General features: G+C 39.2%; 1 protein-coding gene across 1 annotated transcript in view; it reads right to left on the bottom strand.

Annotated features, from left to right (window-relative positions):
* Positions 1-18,729, bottom strand: part of RSF1 (remodeling and spacing factor 1) — a 411,197-nt gene that overhangs the window by 8,928 nt on the left and 383,540 nt on the right. The window contains exons 5-7 of the mRNA XM_053705598.1: positions 11,632-11,702; positions 3,123-3,327; positions 2,649-2,857 (exon numbers count right to left, since the gene is read on the bottom strand). Coding sequence (XP_053561573.1) covers positions 2,649-2,857; positions 3,123-3,327; positions 11,632-11,702 — 485 coding nt within the window. The remainder of the gene's footprint in view (positions 1-2,648; positions 2,858-3,122; positions 3,328-11,631; positions 11,703-18,729) is intronic.

Raw genomic sequence — 18,729 nt, 5'->3', positions numbered from 1 at the left:
TAAATTTAAGACAATAGATAATAAACAGTCAAAGTCATGTGATCAGGGGGCTGGAAGAAGGTTCCTAGATACAAGGTAATCACAAAGGTAAAAAGTACATTAATATAACTGTGTTGGTTATGCAAAACTGGGGAATGAGTAATAAAGGGATTATCTATCTTTTAAAACAAAAACAATTCTATGGTAGACTGTTCCTTTAAGTCCTCTCACAGCCACAAAAGGGGGCTAAGGACTCTACAGGAAGGTGTAAATAGCTTGATGTAAAATCTTCTAGAGCAACTTAAAGGGACAGTCTACTTGAAAAGTGTTATTGTTTAAAAAACAGAATTTATGCTTACCTGATAAATTACTTTCTCTTGCGGTGTATCCAGTCCACGGATTCATCCTTTACTTGTGGGATATTCTCATTCCCTACAGGAAGTGGCAAAGATAGCACACAGCAGAGCTGTCCATATAGCTCCCCCTCTAGCTCCACCCCCCAGTCATTCGACCAAAGGTTAGGAAGAAAAAGGAGAAACCATAGGGTGCAGTGGTGACTGTAGTTTAAACAAAAATATTTTTTACCTGACTTAATTACCAGGGCGGGCCGTGGACTGGATACACCGCAAGAGAAAGTAATTTATCAGGTAAGCATAAATTCTGTTTTCTCTTGCAAGGTGTATCCAGTCCACGGATTCATCCTTTACTTGTGGGATACCAATACCAAAGCTTTAGGACACGGATGAAGGGAGGGAACAAGACAGGTACCTTAAACGGAAGGCACCACTGCTTGTAAAACCTCTCTCCCAAAAATAGCCTCCGAAGAAGCAAAAGTATCGAATTTGTAAAATTTGGCAAAAGTATGCAGTGAAGACCAAGTCGCTGCCTTACAAATCTGTTCAACAGAAGCCTCATTCTTGAAAGCCCATGTGGAAGCCACTGCTCTGGTAGAATGAGCAGTAATTCTTTCAGGAGGCTGCTGGCCAGCAGTCTCATAGGCCAAACGGATGATGCTTTTCAGCCAAAAGGAAAGAGAGGTAGCAGTCGCTTTCTGACCTCTCCTCTTACCAGAATAGATAACAAACAAGGAAGATGTTTGTCTGAAATCCTTAGTTGCTTGCAAATAGAACTTTAGAGCATGAACTACATCAAGATTGTGCAACAGACGTTCCTTCTTTGAAGAAAGATTGAAGATATAAAACTACAATTCTAACACCACATTCACTTTACCCTCCCGTAGAGAGACCCTAGTGCTTAGAGCCGGCAAAGAGAATGACTGGGGGGTGGAGCTAGAGGGGGAGCTATATGGACAGCTCTGCTGTGTGCTCTCTTTGCCACTTCCTGTAGGGAATGAGAATATCCCACAAGGATGAATCCGTGGACTGGATACACCTTGCAAGAGAAATACAATCCATTTATTACCCTTTCCCAAGTTCTGCATAACCAATACATTTATATTAATATACTTTTTACCTCTGTGATTACCTTATATCTAAGTCTTTGCAGACTGCGCCGTTATCTCAGTTCTTTTTACAAACTTGCATTTTAGCCAATCAGTGTTGACTCAAATAACTCCACGGAGTGAGCACAATGTTATCTATATGGCACACATGAACTAGCGCAGTCTGTGAAAAACTGTCAAAATGCACTGAGATAAGAGGTGGCATTCAACAGCTTAGAAATCAGTTTGAACCTACTTAGATTTAGCTTTTAACAAAGAATACCAAGTGAACAATGTAAATTTATGATAAAAATAAATTGGAAAGTTTAAAATTCCATGCCTTATCTGAACCATGCAAGATTCATTTTGACTAGACTGTCCCTTTAAGCTGGTTTACTGTTCAGTGAATACTAGAGAAACAGGGAGTATTTTATTGCCCATGTTCATAAAAGGCAGAATGCAACTTAAAGGGACAGTGTACTGTAAAATTGGTTTCTCCGTAAAGGGACACTGAACCCAATTTCTTTCTTTTGTGATTCAGATACAGCATGCCATTTTAAGCAACTTTCTAAATTACTTCTATACTATCAAATTTTCTTCATTTTCTAAAGGGACAGTCTAGTCAAAATTAATCTTTCATGGTTCAGATAGGGTTTAGTGTCCCTTTAATGTGTTTCCAATGACATGTCCTATGAGCTGCAGCGTATAAAATGTATGTGAAAGTGTTCCTTTGTGTTTATTTTTGTAAATTAAATAGCTGGATTTGCTCTTTGAAACCACAATTTTTATCTCTCTCACGCCTCACTGGGATGTGTAATGTAATTCTGCTGGCTGTTTGGATATAATCAGTTATTTAAAATAGCAAAACAAAGGTAAATAAGCTATTTGTAAATGATTTAATACATTCCAGCAGGTAGAATGGATCATAAGGAACACAAATACAAGAACATTTTAGATTACACTGTCCTTTTAAGTTCTCCGCATGTCAGGCCCCTTATGTCACTATAGGCAGGGGATATACGCTGATTTAGCAAAAAAAAAAAAAAAGAAGAAAGTTATTTTTTACACAGTCTTTCTTTTTATGTGTACTTTGGTTTAACATTTGTTTTACTATTAAAGAAGCGTGGTGTCATCTACCTTTTAAAATATATTTTTAACTGTCAGTGCTTAAAAAAAACAAAACAAAAATAAGTAGGAAAACTGTGGTTTTCACATTGATGCTACTTACCAGATTCCTCTTGTTCCTCTTCTTCAGAATCCTCCTCTTCATCATCATCTGAATACTTTCTCTTCCTTCGCTTCAGTCTCCTGCTTTTTCTTACTGGTCGCCTGTAATGGCGCCGCGGCCTACGAACTCCAAAGTCGCTATCATTTGACTGCTGGTCTTCCTCACTCTCCTCCACGTCTTCATTCGATACCACAAATTCATCTTGGGACCTATGAGGATTAAATTGTGTAAATGATCCAGAGATCACCGTATGTATAACGATCCCTTTATCAAACAACTAGACATTAGCAAAGTGAATATATGACCAGTGGGGTTAGGAATTTTATATTAACAGTTGCAAAGGATACTGTTTAACATACAATTAATTTAGATGCTCTGTAAACGGGTAGCAGGCTATTTAGACATGAACCAATAATGATTATGTTAAAAGGAAGATGTTCTTTTTTAATTATATATATAAAAATAATAACTCACCCCTCACTGATTTTGAACTCGTCATCCTCACTTTCTTCTTCCTCCTTGCTATCACTGTCTAAGTCATTCAGCCGCCTGCGTTTTTTTCGCCTTGAAACCGTCCTTTGTGGTCTTTTAGTCTCTATCTTTTCTCCTTCCAGGATGGTGGAAATATCCTTCCCACGGTGACCTGTGATATTGGACATATCCTTGCCTCGCCCTCCACCTGAAAAATAAGAACAACCATAATGGAGTAAGATGTTAATTAAATGAATTTCAAGAATAAATGCAAGAATCCCAATATAAGGAATGCACAGAAAATATAGAACTGTTGCTTCATAACTATGTTCTGTCAGACAAAAATAAATAAAAATAAAAGGGACAGTCTACTCTAACATTTGAATTGCTTAAAAAGATAATACCTTTTCTACCCATTCCCCAGTTTTGCATAACCAACACGGTTATATTAATACACTTTTTACCTCTGTGATTACCTTGTATCTAAGCATCTTCTGACAGCCCCCTGATCACATAGCTATTTATTTATTCATTATCTATTGCCTTGCATTTTAGCCAATTAGTGCTGTGTTGTGCTAACTCTTAAATAACTCCACGGGCATGAACACAATGTTATCTATATGTCCCACATGAACTAGCAGTCTCCTGTTGTAAAAAAAAGCTAATAATAAGAAAGCATGCGATAAGAGGTTGTCTGTAGTGGCTTAGAAAGAGGCAGAAATTTAGAGGTTTAAATGTTATAAAGTATATTAATATAACAATGTTGGTTGTGCAAAGCTGGGGAATTGGTAGTAAAGGCATTGTCTATCTTTTTTTACAATAACAATTTTGGTGTAGACTGTCTCTTCAAGTATAACAATGCAATGTACGTTCATTATTTTGTATCGATTCCTGTAACTACCTCTGCAAACTGTGCTTTTTATTCTACCCTACCTGGATAGGCTGCATACATAAGTATGCTGCAGGTTGCTTGATCCTGTTACATACTACACATCGCTTGGAATAATACAGAAGCTCAGTAACATCTGGCTTCTGATGACTCAAAAAAACAACAACAAACACACCACATGGGATAATACAGTTGAAGGGACATAAAACCCAATTTTTTTAATTCATGATTCAGATAACATATGATTTAAAACAACTATCCAATTTACTTATATTATCAAAATGTCTTCATTTTTCTGTTATACTTTGTTGAAAAACATTTTATGTAAGAACTTACCTGATAAATTAATTTCTTTCATAATGGCAAGTCCATGAGTGAGTGACTTATGAGATATACATTCCTACCAGGAGGAGGCAAAGTTTCCCAAACTTTAAAATGCCTATAAATACACCTCCCACCACACACATACTTCAGTTTAACATATAGCCAAGTAGTGAGGTGTAAAAAAAGAGTAAAAAAAGCATACAAAAAAAGAGGAACTGGAAAATAATATTGTGCTTTTATACAAAACAATATAACCACCAAAAACAAGGTGGGCCTTATGGACTCTTGCCATTATGAAAGAAATGAATTTATCAGGTAAGTTCATAAATTATGTTTTTGTTCATGTAAATGGCAAGAGTCCATGAGCTAGTGACATATGGGATAATGACAATGTGGAAGTCCACAGAAGAGTCACTAGAGAGGGAGGGATAAAATAAAAACAGCTATTTCCGCTGAGAAATTAAATCCAAAAAATAAGTTCTTCTTAAAAACAGAAGAATCAAACAGACAGCTGCCTGAAGAACTTTTCTATCAAAGACTGCTTCAGAAGAAACAAACACATCAAAATGGTAACATTTTGTAATTGTATGCAAAGAAGACCAAGTTGCTGCTTTGCAAAGCTGATAAACTGAAGCTTCATTCTTAAAAGCCCAAGAAGTGGCAACCGATCTAGTAGAATGAGCTATAATTCTCTGAGGCGGAGACTGTCCCGCCTCCAAATAAGCCTTGTGAATCAAAAGCTTTAACCAAGATGCCAAAGAAATGGCAGAGGCTTTCTGACCTTTCCTAGAACCGGAAAAGACAACAAATAGACTAGAAGTCTTCCTGAAATCCTTAGTAGCCTCAACATAGTATTCAAAGCCCTTACCACATCCAAAGAGTAACGATTTTTCAAGAAAATTCTTAGTATTCGGACACAAGGAAGGAGCAACAATTTCCCTACTAATGTTGCTAGAATTCACAACCTTAGGAAGAAATTTAAACAAAGTCCGCAAAACAGCTTTATCATGATGGAAAATCAAATAGAGAGACTCACAGAGAGCAGACAATTCAGAAACTCTTCTAGCAGAAGAGATAGCCAAAAAGAACAATACTTTCCAAGAAAGTAGCTTAAAGGGACATGAAACCCAAAAATTTTCTTTCATGACTCAGATGGAGAATATAATTTTAAACAACATTCCAATTTACTTTTACCTAATTTGCTTCATTCTTTAGATAACATTTGTTGAAGAAATAGCAATGCACATGTGTGAGCCAATCACAAGGCATCTATGTGCAGCCACCAATCAGGAGCTACTGAGCATATCTAGATATGCTTTTAAACAAAGGATATCAAGAAAATGAAGCAAATAAGATTAAAAAGTACATTGGAAAGTTGTTTTAAATGGCATATTCTTTCTAAATCATGAAAGAAAAAATGTGGGTTTCATTTCCCTTTAATATCCAAAGAATGCATAGGCTCAAAAGGAGGAGCCTGCAAAACCTTCAAAACCAAAATTAAGACTCCATGGAGGAGAAATAGACGTAATAACAGGCTTGATATGGACCAAAGCCTGAACAAAACCGTGAATATCAGGAAGTTTAGCAATCTTTCTATGAAATAAAACAGAAAGAGCAGAGATTTGTCCCTTCAAAGTACTTGCAGACAAACCTTTATCCAAACCATCCTGAAGAAACTGTAAAATTCTAGGAATTCTAAAAGAATGTCAAGAGAATTTATGAGAAGAACACCATGAAATATAGGTTTTGCAAACCCGATAATAAATCTTCCTTGAAACAGACTTTCGAGCCTGCAACATAGTATTGATCACTGAGTCAGAGAAACCTCTATGACTAAGCACTAAACGTTCAATTTCCATACCTTCAAATTTAGCGATTTGAGATCCTGATGGAAAAACGGCCCTTGAGACAGAAGGTTGGCAACTGGACATCCGGACAAAACATGTGAGGACATGCTGGTGCTATCAGAAACACATGAGATTGTTCCATTATGATCTTGGAGATCACCCTTGGAAGAAGAACTAGAGAGGTGGAAAAATATAAGCCAGTTGGTAAGACCAAGGAACTGCTAACACATCCACCATCTCCGCCTGAGAATCCCTGGGACCTGGAAAGGTATCTGGGAAGTTTCCTGTTTAGATGGGAATCCATCAGATCTATTTGTCAAAGACCCCACATCTGTACAATCTGAAAAAAAACATATCTGGATGGAGAGACCACTCCCCCGGATGCAAAGTCTGACGGCTGAGATAATCCACTTCCCAATTGTCTATACCTGGGATATAAATCGCAGATGCTCGCCAGAAACACCAGTTATGAAGCAGCGGTCACAAAGACCGCTGCTCCATAACCTGTCCGCCTGCTCTGAGCAGGCGGTCAGACATCGTCGCAATTCAACCCGATCGAGTGCGATCGGGTTGATTGACACCTCCCTGCTGTCGGCCGATTGGCCGTGAGTCAGCAGGGGTGGCGTTGCACCAGCAGCTCTTGTGAGCTGCTGGTGCAATGTTAAATGCGGAGAGCATATTGCTCTCCGTATTTAGCGAGGTCTTGCGGACCTGATCCGCACTGTTGGATCAGGTCCGCAAGACCTTTATTAGAGGCCCAAGCCTGAAGAGCCCTGAAAATAGCACAGAGGTCTAAGATATTGATTGGTAACCTTGCCTCTAGAGGATTCCAAACCCCTTGTGCTGTCAGAGACCCCTAGACAGCTCCCCAACCTGTAAGACTTGCATCTGTTGTGATTACAGTCCAGGTTGGACAAACAAAAGAGGCCCCTTGAATAATACGATGATGGTCTAACCACCAAGTCAGAGAGAGTAGAATGCTGGGATTTAAGAATATCAATTGTGATATCCGAGTATAATTCCTGCACCATTGATTCAGCATGCAAAGGGGATCGCGTCTGATGCTGCAGTCATGAGACCTAAAACTTCCATGCGCATAGCCACTGAAGGAAATGATCGAGACTGAAGGTTTCGACGGCTAAAACCAATTTCATTCGTCCCTTGTCTGTTAAAGACAGAGTCATGGACACTGAATCTATCTGGAAACCTAAATAGGTGACCCTTGTTTGAGGAATCAAGAAACTCTTTGGTAAAATGATCCTCCAACCATGTCTTTGAAGAAACACACTAATTGATTCGTGTGAGATTCTGCTAAATGAAAAGATTGAGCCAGTATTAAGATATCATCCAAATAAGGAAATTGCAATACCCTGCTCTCTGATTACAGATAGAAGGGCACGAGAATCTAAGAAAAGATTCTTGCAGCTGTCGCTAGGCCAAATGGAAGAGCGACAAATTGGTAATGCTTGTCTAGGAAAGAGAATCTCAGAAACCAATAGTGATCTGGATGAATCGGAATGTGTAGATAAGCGTCCTGTAAGTCTATTGCGGAGATGACCTTGCTGAACAAAAGGCAGAAAGTTGGGACCCTTACAAAACGATTCAAAAACTTCAGATCCAGAACTGGTCTGAATGTATTTTCTTTCTTTGGGACAATGAATAGATTTAAATAAAAATCCAGATCATGTTCCCGAAGCGGAACTAGTGTAATCACCCCTGAAAGTTCCAGATCTAAAACACACTTCAAAAAAGCCTGAGCATTCACAGTATTTATTGGAACATGAGAAAGAATCTTCTCACAGGTCGTCTTATTCTAAAACCTATTCGATACCCTTGAGAGACAATCCTCTGAAACCACTGATACTGAACAGAATCTGCCCAAATGTTTTGAAATAATTTCAATCTGCCCCCCAGCAGTTGAACTGGATTGAGGGCCGCACCTTCATGCAGTCTTAGGGGCTGGCTTTGGCTTCTTTTAAGGCTTGGATTTATTCCAACTTGAAGATGGCTTCCAATTGGAATCAGGGGTGCTTTTTTGTTCTCTATTCTGATGAAAGGAACCAAACCGATTAGAAGCTTTATATTTACCCTTAGACTTTTTATCTTGGGGCAAAAAACTCCCTTCCCCCCAGTGATAGTGGAAATAACAGAATCCAACTGAGAACCAAATAAATTATTACCCTAGAAAGATAGAGATCGTAATCTAGATTTAGATGTCAGCATTCCATGATTTAAGTCATAAGGCTCTTCTAGCTAAAGACATACATTTAACATCAATCTTGATGATATAAAAATGTTGAAGCAAACTAACAATGCTAGACAAATCAGAATCTGTTTCCTGAAGTGCTAATCTATCCAACCAAATAGTTGATGCAGCCGCAACATCGGCCATAGAAATGGCAGGCCTGAGAATAGACAGAATGTAAATAAGCTTTCCTTAGATAAGATTCAATCTTCCTATCTAAAGGATCCTTAAAAGAAGTACTATCTTCCATAGGAATAGTAGTACGTTTGGCAAGAGAAGAAATAGCCCCATCAACCTTAGGGACTTTTCCCCAAAACTTCAAAATAGCCACTGATAAAGGATATAACTTCTTAATAGAAGGAGGATTAAAAGAAGCACCAGGCTTAGACCATTCCTTAGCAATCGCATAGGAAACCACATCTGGAACAGGAAAAACCTCAGGAGTAATCACAGAAGGTTTAAAAACAGAATTTAAACGTTTACTGGTTTTGTTATCAAGAGGATCAGACTCCTCAATATCCAAAGTAACCAATATTTCTTTCAACAAAGACTGAATATATTCAATCTTAAAAAGATAAGAAGATTCATCAATTTCAATGTCTGAAGTAGGATCTTCTGAACCAGAGAGATCCTCTTCAGGGGAAGATATTTCAGTATGTTGTCGGTCATCACAAATTTCATCAGTTTTATGAGAAGTTTTAAAAGACGTTTTACGTTTATTAGAAGGTGGAATAGCAGACATAGCCTTTTGTATTGCATCAGCAATATAATTCTTCATATCAATAGGGATATCATGTACATTAGATGTTGAGGGAACAACAGGTGCTGTACTAGTACTAATAGAAACATTATCAGCATGCAAAAGCTTATCATGACAACTGTTACATAAATCAAGCCGGAGATATAATCTCAGCTTGCTTACAACAGATACACTTAGCTTTGGTTAGAACTGTGTTCAGGCAGTATGGTTCCTACAGTAGCAGACTAAGACATCTTGCAAAATGTAAAAGAAAAAAAATAACATTTAAACAAAATATCCAATTTTCTCATATAGCAGTTTCAGGAATGGGGAAAAAATGCATATTTTAAATAAGCAGAAAAGTATAGCCCTCTAAAATATAAAGAGAGCAGGGAGCATAAAGGAAGTGTGGTAATATAACCAAAAACATATTTGGCGCCAAATATGACACACAACGCAAAGTGAAATTTTTGTTGGCGTCAAACATCCGGTAATGACGCAACTCGAGTCATAACAAGCGCAACTTTGCGCCAAACAAACGTCAATAAAGACACAGGAAATGACAAAACCATAGACGCAAATTTGCGTCAAAAAATATTCATTAAAAAACTATTTCAATAAATAACAGCATTTTGCACTCTCGCAAGTCTAGATTTGCCCCTGAAATTTAAGGAAAAAACAATTCAAATTGGAAAAACTAAACCCCAGTTAAGAATTTTTTTTTTTTAAATAAACTTCCTAAAACATGATTCTCATACTGAGACTGCAAAGGAAAAAACACATAGACCTGACTCATGGCAAATATAAGTAAATACATTTATTTAAAACTTTATATTATTACAGCCAAACATAGCTGACAGTGTCTTAAATAATGATACATACTTACCGAAGACACCCATCAAGATATAGCAGACAGCCAAACCAGTACTGAAAACTATCAGCAGAGGTAATGGTATAAGAGTATATCGTCGATCTGAAAAGGGAGGTAGGAGATGAATCCCTACAACCGATAATAGAGAATCCTTGAAAAGATTTCCTGCGAGAGAAACCATAAAAATCAACAGGCAATACTCTCTTCACGTCCCTCTGACAAACACTGTACTCAGAGGAATTGGGCTTCAGAATGCTTAGAAGCCCTTATAGAAGAAATAATAAAAATCAAGCACAAACTTACTTCACCACCTCCATAGGAGGCAAAGTTTGTAAAACTGAAGTATGTGTGTGGTGGGAGGTGTATTTATAGGCCTTTTGAGGTTTGGGAAACTTTGCCCCCTCCTCCTGGTAGGAATGTATATCCCATATGTCACTAGCTCATGGACTCTTGCCATTTACATGAAAGAAAGCAGGCAAGTCAATTTAGGAGTGTGCACGTGTCTGCAGAACGGCAGCAGTTTTGCAACAATGTTATTCATTACGGAAAACACTATCTTACATTTTCTTGTAAATCAAAGCTCAATCCTTAAAGGGACAGTACACACCAATTTTCATTTAACTGCATGTAATAGAGACACTACTATAAAGAATAGTATGTGCAGATACTGATCTAAAAAGCCAGCATTAAACTGTTTAAAAACTTACTTAGAAAGCTCTCAGTTTAGCTGTTGAAAAGGTTAGCAGGAACATCCACTGCAAGTGGTTCTATAGCAAAAAAAGCAGACACCCCCTCCCCCTTCCTCTGCATATGAAAAGACCCTTTACACAAACAGGAGCAAGCTGGAGTAGGTATACATCAGTATTCTCCTAAAACTTTGGGGCTACAAAACATTTATGCAAAGCAAAATCTAGTATAATGTCCCTTTAAAGAGAACACTGGAAAATTAACATTGTATTACTTAAAACTACTGCACCCCAATGGGAGTGTAATTTCTTCTACAGTCTGTGTTTACATAAGTTTGTCAATAGCCTAGATACCAGTATAGAAATGTTCAGTGTAGGTTGGGATTCCACAGGCTAAATCATATGACACAATAAGAATAAACGAGTTACTAAAAAATGTAATATACAGCAGGTAAAAATGATAATTGGAAACAACTTAAAGGGGAGAAAATTGTGTAAACTCTCCCTTTAAGTCTGAAATCATTTAAAATTAAACATCCAATCTAAGAAAAAGGGTGTCTAAAATGTTTAGAATGATTTTGATACTTGTAAAAATCAATTGTACTATGTGGCATTAGATGAAAAGTGTAAAAACAGCAGCACAACATTTACTGTGACTACCTAGGTCCAAATAATCACTAAATATTTTATCTATTTGCAAAAATTATGTGAACCAGATGTATGGATTTTTTTGTATTTCCATCCCAATAGACCAAGTTAAATAAATGGAATCATATTTTGTGTATAATCTGCCAATAATATTCAAGTTCACCAAGCCAAGAGCTACCCTCACAAACACCTAAACACTTCAAGATTGTATGTGTTAATATTAGCAAGAGCAAACTCTATAGAGAAGACAGGAATCTACCTACCACCTCCACCATCACCATCTCGAATGTCATCTTCTATTGCTTCGTCAATTGCTTCATCAAATTCATCAAACCTGAAGGCCAACATGACATTAACCGATTATTAAATAAAACTCTTTACTAGACCTTTTGGAGAGAAACAATTGGTTCAACAAAGGAATGGGGTAAAAACAGACAACAAATTATATCCACTTCATATAAAAGATAATATATACTAGGTAAGACCCTCCTTTACGGTGAATGGATAGAAAATGACAATTCCCCTCTATCACCTTAAGACCATCCCCTCTCTATCACCTTAAAGGAGCAGCAATGCACTTATGGGAGGACGACGACAAGAGGCATATATGTGAAGCCACTAATTAGCATCTAGCTCCCAGTAGTGAATTGCTACAACGGAGCCTACTCAGGTATGCTTTTCTACAAAAGAGAAAAAAGTAATTAATGCACTGAATCATGAAAGTTTAATTTTTACTTTACTGTCCCTTTAAACCTGCCTGTGTAGATTAAGCCTTGAAAATAGTCCTTGCTGGAGATGGGTCTTCAGGGTTACCCTGTGCAATAATACATAGCACAAGAGCTAGGTCATAACTGGACTCTTTGAAAGAAGAAGGTGAAGTAATGCTTGAAATAACTGAATAATCAGAGGTTCTTGTACTCTTTTTATTCAAGAAATAGCTAATATAGCAAAGAAACCTGAACTTTGATTATTTGAGCTAAATTGTTTTTGAAAAGGCATACACAAATTGCAAGAGACAGCATTAGTGTTAGAGTCATTATGATGCATCACCCAAGCAAAAAATACCCCAGATTCTAGAATACTGTACGTTAACAGAGTATATATTTTTTTCTTGCTTGTAGTACAATTCAAATTACAGGATCTTAAATATCTAGGAGCTGTAGTCTCTACCATTCTATAAACAGGCGTTCAACTTTAACTTTTCAGTATTTGGATGGAATATTGGTTCCTAATACACAACTCACAGATATACTGATATTATCTTAGGTGATATTATTGCTAGTTGTCTGGCCAAGGAAGCTGTGGTACCCATTACTTAAACGAAGAACTGAAATGAATATTGCTCGTCTCCTTATGTACTGAGCTCCTTATTTTCCCCCCTTCTCACAAAATCTCCATCCCCAATCTGTCTACAACTGTCGACAATTCCATAATTACCCCTACCCCGCATGCCCGATGTCTTGGTGGCGACACACTTGACTCAGATCTTTCTTTCACTCCTCACATTCAGTCCTTGGCTAAATCCTGCCGCTTCCACTTTAACAAACATATCTAAAATCAGACATTTCCTTACACAAGACACAATTTTCCGCCTCGATTACCACAACTCTGTCCTCCCTAGCTCCTTTACAATCCATAATGAATGCCTCTGCCAGGCTTATTTTCCTTACACGTCGCTCTTCATCTGCTGCACCTCTCTGACAAATCCCTTCACTGGCTTCCTCTTGCATCCAGGATTAAACACAAAATTCTTGCTCTGACATACAAAGCCCTTAACTGCACTGCTCCCCCCTATAGCTCAGACCTTGTCTCCAGATACTCTCCCTCTCGTCCCATTCGCTCTGCTCATGACCTCCTACTCTCCTCCTCTCGTTACCTCCTCACACTCCCGTTTACAGGACTTGTCCAGACTGGCTCCCATCTTGTGGAACTCTCTACCTCGCTCCACAAGACTCCCCTAGTTTTGAAAGTTTAAAGCGATCCCTAAAGACTCTACTGTTCAGGGATGCATACAACCTACACTAACCTTTATACCAGTTCCTAACCTCCATTGATATTCCCTTGAACCCCCTTAGCATGTAAGCCTAAGAGCCATGCTGTTTGTAGATCACCTTCTTTAAAACTGACTACAACAGTGCGACTCTTGGCAGGGCCCTCTACCCGTTTAATCCCTATAAATGTTTCCTTGAATTCCGCCTATGTTTAAAGTGCTGTGGAATCTGTTGGAGCTCTACAAATAACCGATAATAATACCAGTAATAATAATAATTATAAGTACAGCAACAGAAGAATCAGTGGTATTGGTCCCATCTCCCATACAGCTTCTAACTCTGCCATACCGAGGAGATTGAAATCTGCTGAAAAACTTAAATATTTGAAGATTGATGTTAGGTTGGAACTGTGCCTTATAACTCATACCATGTGATTCGGAACACATAGAAATAATATGCTGGCTTCCTTAAATTGCTTGACTTTTTGTTCCCACTTGGAAATGAACGTAGGACATTGCAGTCTTATTGTCCTCATAGTCTCCATGATATAATGCAATGCCAAAATGTTTCCCCTTAATCCAGTTTACCATCTCCATCCAGACTCTGCCCATGGCAATATTGTACTTAAATTCAAGACATTTATCTTTAACCAATACTTTGGAGGTGGGATATTTGACTTTTCTCTCTGTTTATTACCTAGCTATGTTCCCTGCTAAGCCACTGCCTGCAGGATGTATAGGGAGCTGACATATTAAAACCTAGGTTTTCTCTTTGTATTCTGTCCCATGACCTCAGAGGAGCCCTCTACTAGGCACATGTTTTCATGTTGGCCTCTGTTGGTGCACTGTAGAAGAATATGCATGTTACCTAGCAACAGATTTTAGAAAAAAATGAAGAACTATAAGACACTAAAAATAAATTACTAATATCAACTTTTATGAAAGATGGTTTGAAGCAATAACAATCAATGAAATATCTAAATTCAAAATATAAAAATCATTATATAAAATGGTTATGATTGCTTTCAACTGCCTTTCAGAAGAGGTGGTATTTGCAATATATATATTTTTTTTAGTGTGTGTGTGTGTGTGGGTTATGCACACACATGTATATGTATAAATAAATGCATACACACACATTAAAAGACCATTCACTTTTTAATTTGTCAATCACTGCAAGACCATTCACTTTTTCATTAGTTAATTACTGCTTTGCACCACTTTCTGATAGAAATGGTAGTTGTAACTTAAAGAAAAATTACCTCCTCAACTGTAGAGTGGTGCATAGCAATGACTACCACATGACAAAAATACACACAAAACTTTTTTTATTGTGCATTAAGAAAATGTAAAAGTCTATATAGAAGTTTTTGCTTTGCATCACCTTACAGTAGTGTTATTTCAAATGTTATAAAAAACATAATTTATGCTTACCTGATAAATTCCTTTCTTCTGTTGTGTGATCAGTCCACGGGTCATCATTACTTCTGGGATATAACTCCTCCCCAACAGGAAATGCAAGAGGATTCACCCAGCAGAGCTGCATATAGCTCCTCCCCTCTACGTCAGTCCCAGTCATTCGACCAAGAATCAACGAGAAAGGAGTAACCAAGGGTGAAGTGGTGACTGGAGTATAATTTAAAAGATATTTACCTGCCTTAAAACAGGGCGGGGCCGTGGACTGATCACACAACAGAAGAAAGGAATTTATCAGGTAAGCATAAATTATGTTTTCTTCTGTTATGTGTGATCAGTCCACGGGTCATCATTACTTCTGGGATACCAATACCAAAGCAAAAGTACACGGATGACGGGAGGGATAGGCAGGCTCATTATACAGAAGGAACCACTGCCTGAAGAACCTTTCTCCCAAAAATAGCCTCCGAAGAAGCAAAAGTGTCAAATTTGTAAAATTTGGAAAAAGTATGAATCGAAGACCAAGTTGCAGCCTTGCAAATCTGTTCAACAGAGGCCTCATTCTTAAAGGCCCAAGTGGAAGCCACAGCTCTAGTGGAGTGAGCTGTAATTCTTTCAGGAGGCTGCTGTCCAGCAGTCTCATAGGCTAAACGTATTATGCTACGAAGCCAAAAAGAGAGAGAGGTAGCAGAAGCTTTTTGACCTCTCCTCTGTCCAGAATAAACGACAAACAGGGAAGAAGTTTGGCGAAAATCTTTAGTTGCCTGCAAGTAGAACTTGAGGGCACGAACTACATCCAGATTGTGTAGAAGACGTTCCTTCTTTGAAGAAGGATTTGGACACAAGGATGGAACAACAATCTCTTGATTGATATTCCTGTTAGTGACTACCTTAGGTAAGAACCCAGGTTTAGTACGCAGAACTACCTTGTCTGAGTGAAAAATCAGATAAGGAGAATCACAATGTAAAGCTGATAACTCAGAGACTCTTCGAGCCGAGGAAATAGCCATTAAAAACAGAACTTTCCAAGATAACAATTTTATATCAATGGAATGAAGGGGTTCAAACGGAACACCCTGTAAAACGTTAAGAACTAAGTTTAAACTCCATGGCGGAGCAACAGCTTTAAACACAGGCTTGATCCTAGCTAAAGCCTGACAAAAAGCCTGGACGTCTGGATTTTCTGACAGACGCCTGTGTAACAAGATGGACAGAGCTGAAATCTGTCCCTTTAATGAACTAGCTGATAAACCCTTTTCTAAACCTTCTTGTAGAAAGGACAATATCCTAGGGATCCTAACCTTACTCCAGGAGTAACGTTTGGATTCGCACCAGTATAGGTATTTACGCCATATTTTATGGTAAATCTTTCTGGTAACAGGCTTCCTAGCCTGTATCAGGGTATCAATAACCGACTCAGAAAAACCACGTTTTGATAAAATCAAGCGTTCAATTTCCAAGCAGTCAGCTTCAGAGAAGTTAGATTTTGATGTCTGAATGGACCCTGTATCAGAAGGTCCTGTCTTAGAGGTAGAGACCAAGGCGGACAGGATGACATGTCCACTAGATCTGCATACCAAGTCCTGCGTGGCCATGCAGGCGCTATTAGAATCACTGATGCTCTCTCCTGTTTGATTTTGGCAATCAATCGAGGAAGCAGCGGGAAGGGTGGAAATACATAAGCCATCCCGAAGTTCCAAGGTGCTGTCAAAGCATCTATCAGAACCGCTCCCGGATCCCTGGATCTGGACCCGTAGTGAGGAAGTTTGGCGTTCTGGCGAGACGCCATGAGATCTATCTCTGGTTTGCCCCAACGTCGAAGTATTTGGGCAAAGACCTCCGGATGAAGTTCCCACTCCCCCGGATGAAAAGTCTGGCGACTCAAAAAATCCGCCTCCCAGTTCTCCACTCCCGGGATGTGGATTGCTGACAGGTGGCAAGAGTGAGACTCTGCCCAGCGAATTATCTTTGATACTTCCATCATTGCTAGGGAGTTTCTTGTCCCTCCCTGATGGTTGATGTAAGCTACAGTCGTGATGTTGTCCGACTGAAACCTGATGAACCCCCGAGTTGTTAATTGGGGCCAAGCCAGAAGGGCATTGAGAACTGCTCTCAATTCCAGAATGTTTATTGGAAGGAGACTCTCCTCCTGATTCCATAGTCCCTGAGCCTTCAGAGAATTCCAGACAGCGCCCCAACCTAGTAGGCTGGCGTCTGTTGTTACAATTGTCCAGTCTGGCCTGCTGAATGGCATCCCCCTGGACAGGTGTGGCCGATAAAGCCACCATAGAAGAGAATTTCTGGTCTCTTGATTCAGATTCAGAGTAGGGGACAAATCTGAGTAATCCCCATTCCACTGACTTAGCATGCACAATTGCAGCGGTCTGAGGTGTAGGCGTGCAAAAGGTACTATGTCCATTGCCGCTACCATTAAGCCGATCACTTCCATGCATTGAGCTACTGACGGGTGTTGAATGGAATGAAGGACACGGCATGCATTTAGAAGCTTTGTTAACCTGTCTTCTGACAGGTAAATCTTCATTTCTACAGAATCTATAAGAGTCCCCAAGAATGGAACTCTTGTGAGAGGAAAAAGAGAACTCTTCTTTTCGTTCACTTTCCATCCATGCGACCTTAGAAATGCCAGAACTAACTCTGTATGAGACTTGGCAGTTTGAAAGCTTGAAGCTTGTATTAGAATGTCGTCTAGATACGGAGCTACCGAAATCCCTCGCGGTCTTAGTACCGCCAGAAGGGCACCCAGAACCTTTGTGAAGATTCTTGGAGCCGTAGCCAATCCGAATGGAAGAGCTACAAACTGGTAGTGCCTGTCTAAGAAGGCAAACCTTAGGTACCGGTGATGATCTTTGTGAATCGGTATGTGAAGGTAAGCATCTTTTAAATCCACTGTGGTCATGTACTGACCCTTTTGGATCATGGGTAAGATTGTCCGAATAGTTTCCATTTTGAACGATGGAACTCTTAGGAATTTGTTTAGAATCTTTAAATCTAAGATTGGTCTGAAAGTTCCCTCTTTTTTGGGAACCACAAACAGGTTTGAGTAGAACCCTTGTCCTTGTTCCGACCGCGGAACCGGATGGATCACTCCCATTAATAACAGATCTTGTACACAGCGTAGAAACGCTTCTTTCTTTATCTGGTTTGTTGACAACCTTGACAGATGAAATCTCCCTCTTGGGGGAGATAATTTGAAGTCTAGAAGGTATCCCTGAGATATGATCTCTAGCGCCCAGGGATCCTGAACATCTCTTGCCCAGGCCTGGGCGAAGAGAGAAAGTCTGCCCCCCACTAGATCCGGTCCCGGATCGAGGGCTCTCGGTTCATGCTGTCTTTGGGGCAGCAGCAGGTTTCCTGGCCTGCTTGCCCTTGTTCCAGGACTGGTTAGGTTTCCAGCCTTGCCTGTAACGAGCAACAGCTCCCTCCTGTTTTGGTGCAGTGGAGGTTGATGCTGCTCCTGTTTTGAAATTCCGAAAGGGACGAAAATTAGACTGTCTAGCCTTAGCTTTGGCTTTGTCTTGAGGTAGGGCGTGGCCCTTACCTCCTGTAATGTCAGCGATAATTTCTTTCAAACCGGGCCCAAATAAAGACTGCCCCTTGAAAGGTATATTAAGTAATTTGGACTTAGAAGTAACATCAGCTGACCAGGATTTTAGCCACAGCGCCCTACGTGCCTGGATGGCGAATCCTGAGTTCTTAGCCGTAAGTTTGGTTAAATGTACTACGGCCTCCGAAATGAATGAATTAGCTAGTTTAAGGACTCTAAGCCTGTCCGTAATGTCGTCTAGCGTAGATGAACTAAGGTTCTCTTCCAGAGACTCAATCCAAAATGCTGCCGCAGCCGTAATCGGCGCGATACATGCAAGGGGTTGCAATATAAAACCTTGTTGAACAAACATTTTCTTAAGGTAACCCTCTAATTTTTTATCCATTGGAC

Source organism: Bombina bombina, chromosome 3, assembly GCF_027579735.1.
Source record: "Bombina bombina isolate aBomBom1 chromosome 3, aBomBom1.pri, whole genome shotgun sequence".
Classification (NCBI taxonomy): domain Eukaryota; kingdom Metazoa; phylum Chordata; class Amphibia; order Anura; family Bombinatoridae; genus Bombina; species Bombina bombina.
This window is presented reverse-complemented; position numbering and strand designations above follow the sequence as displayed.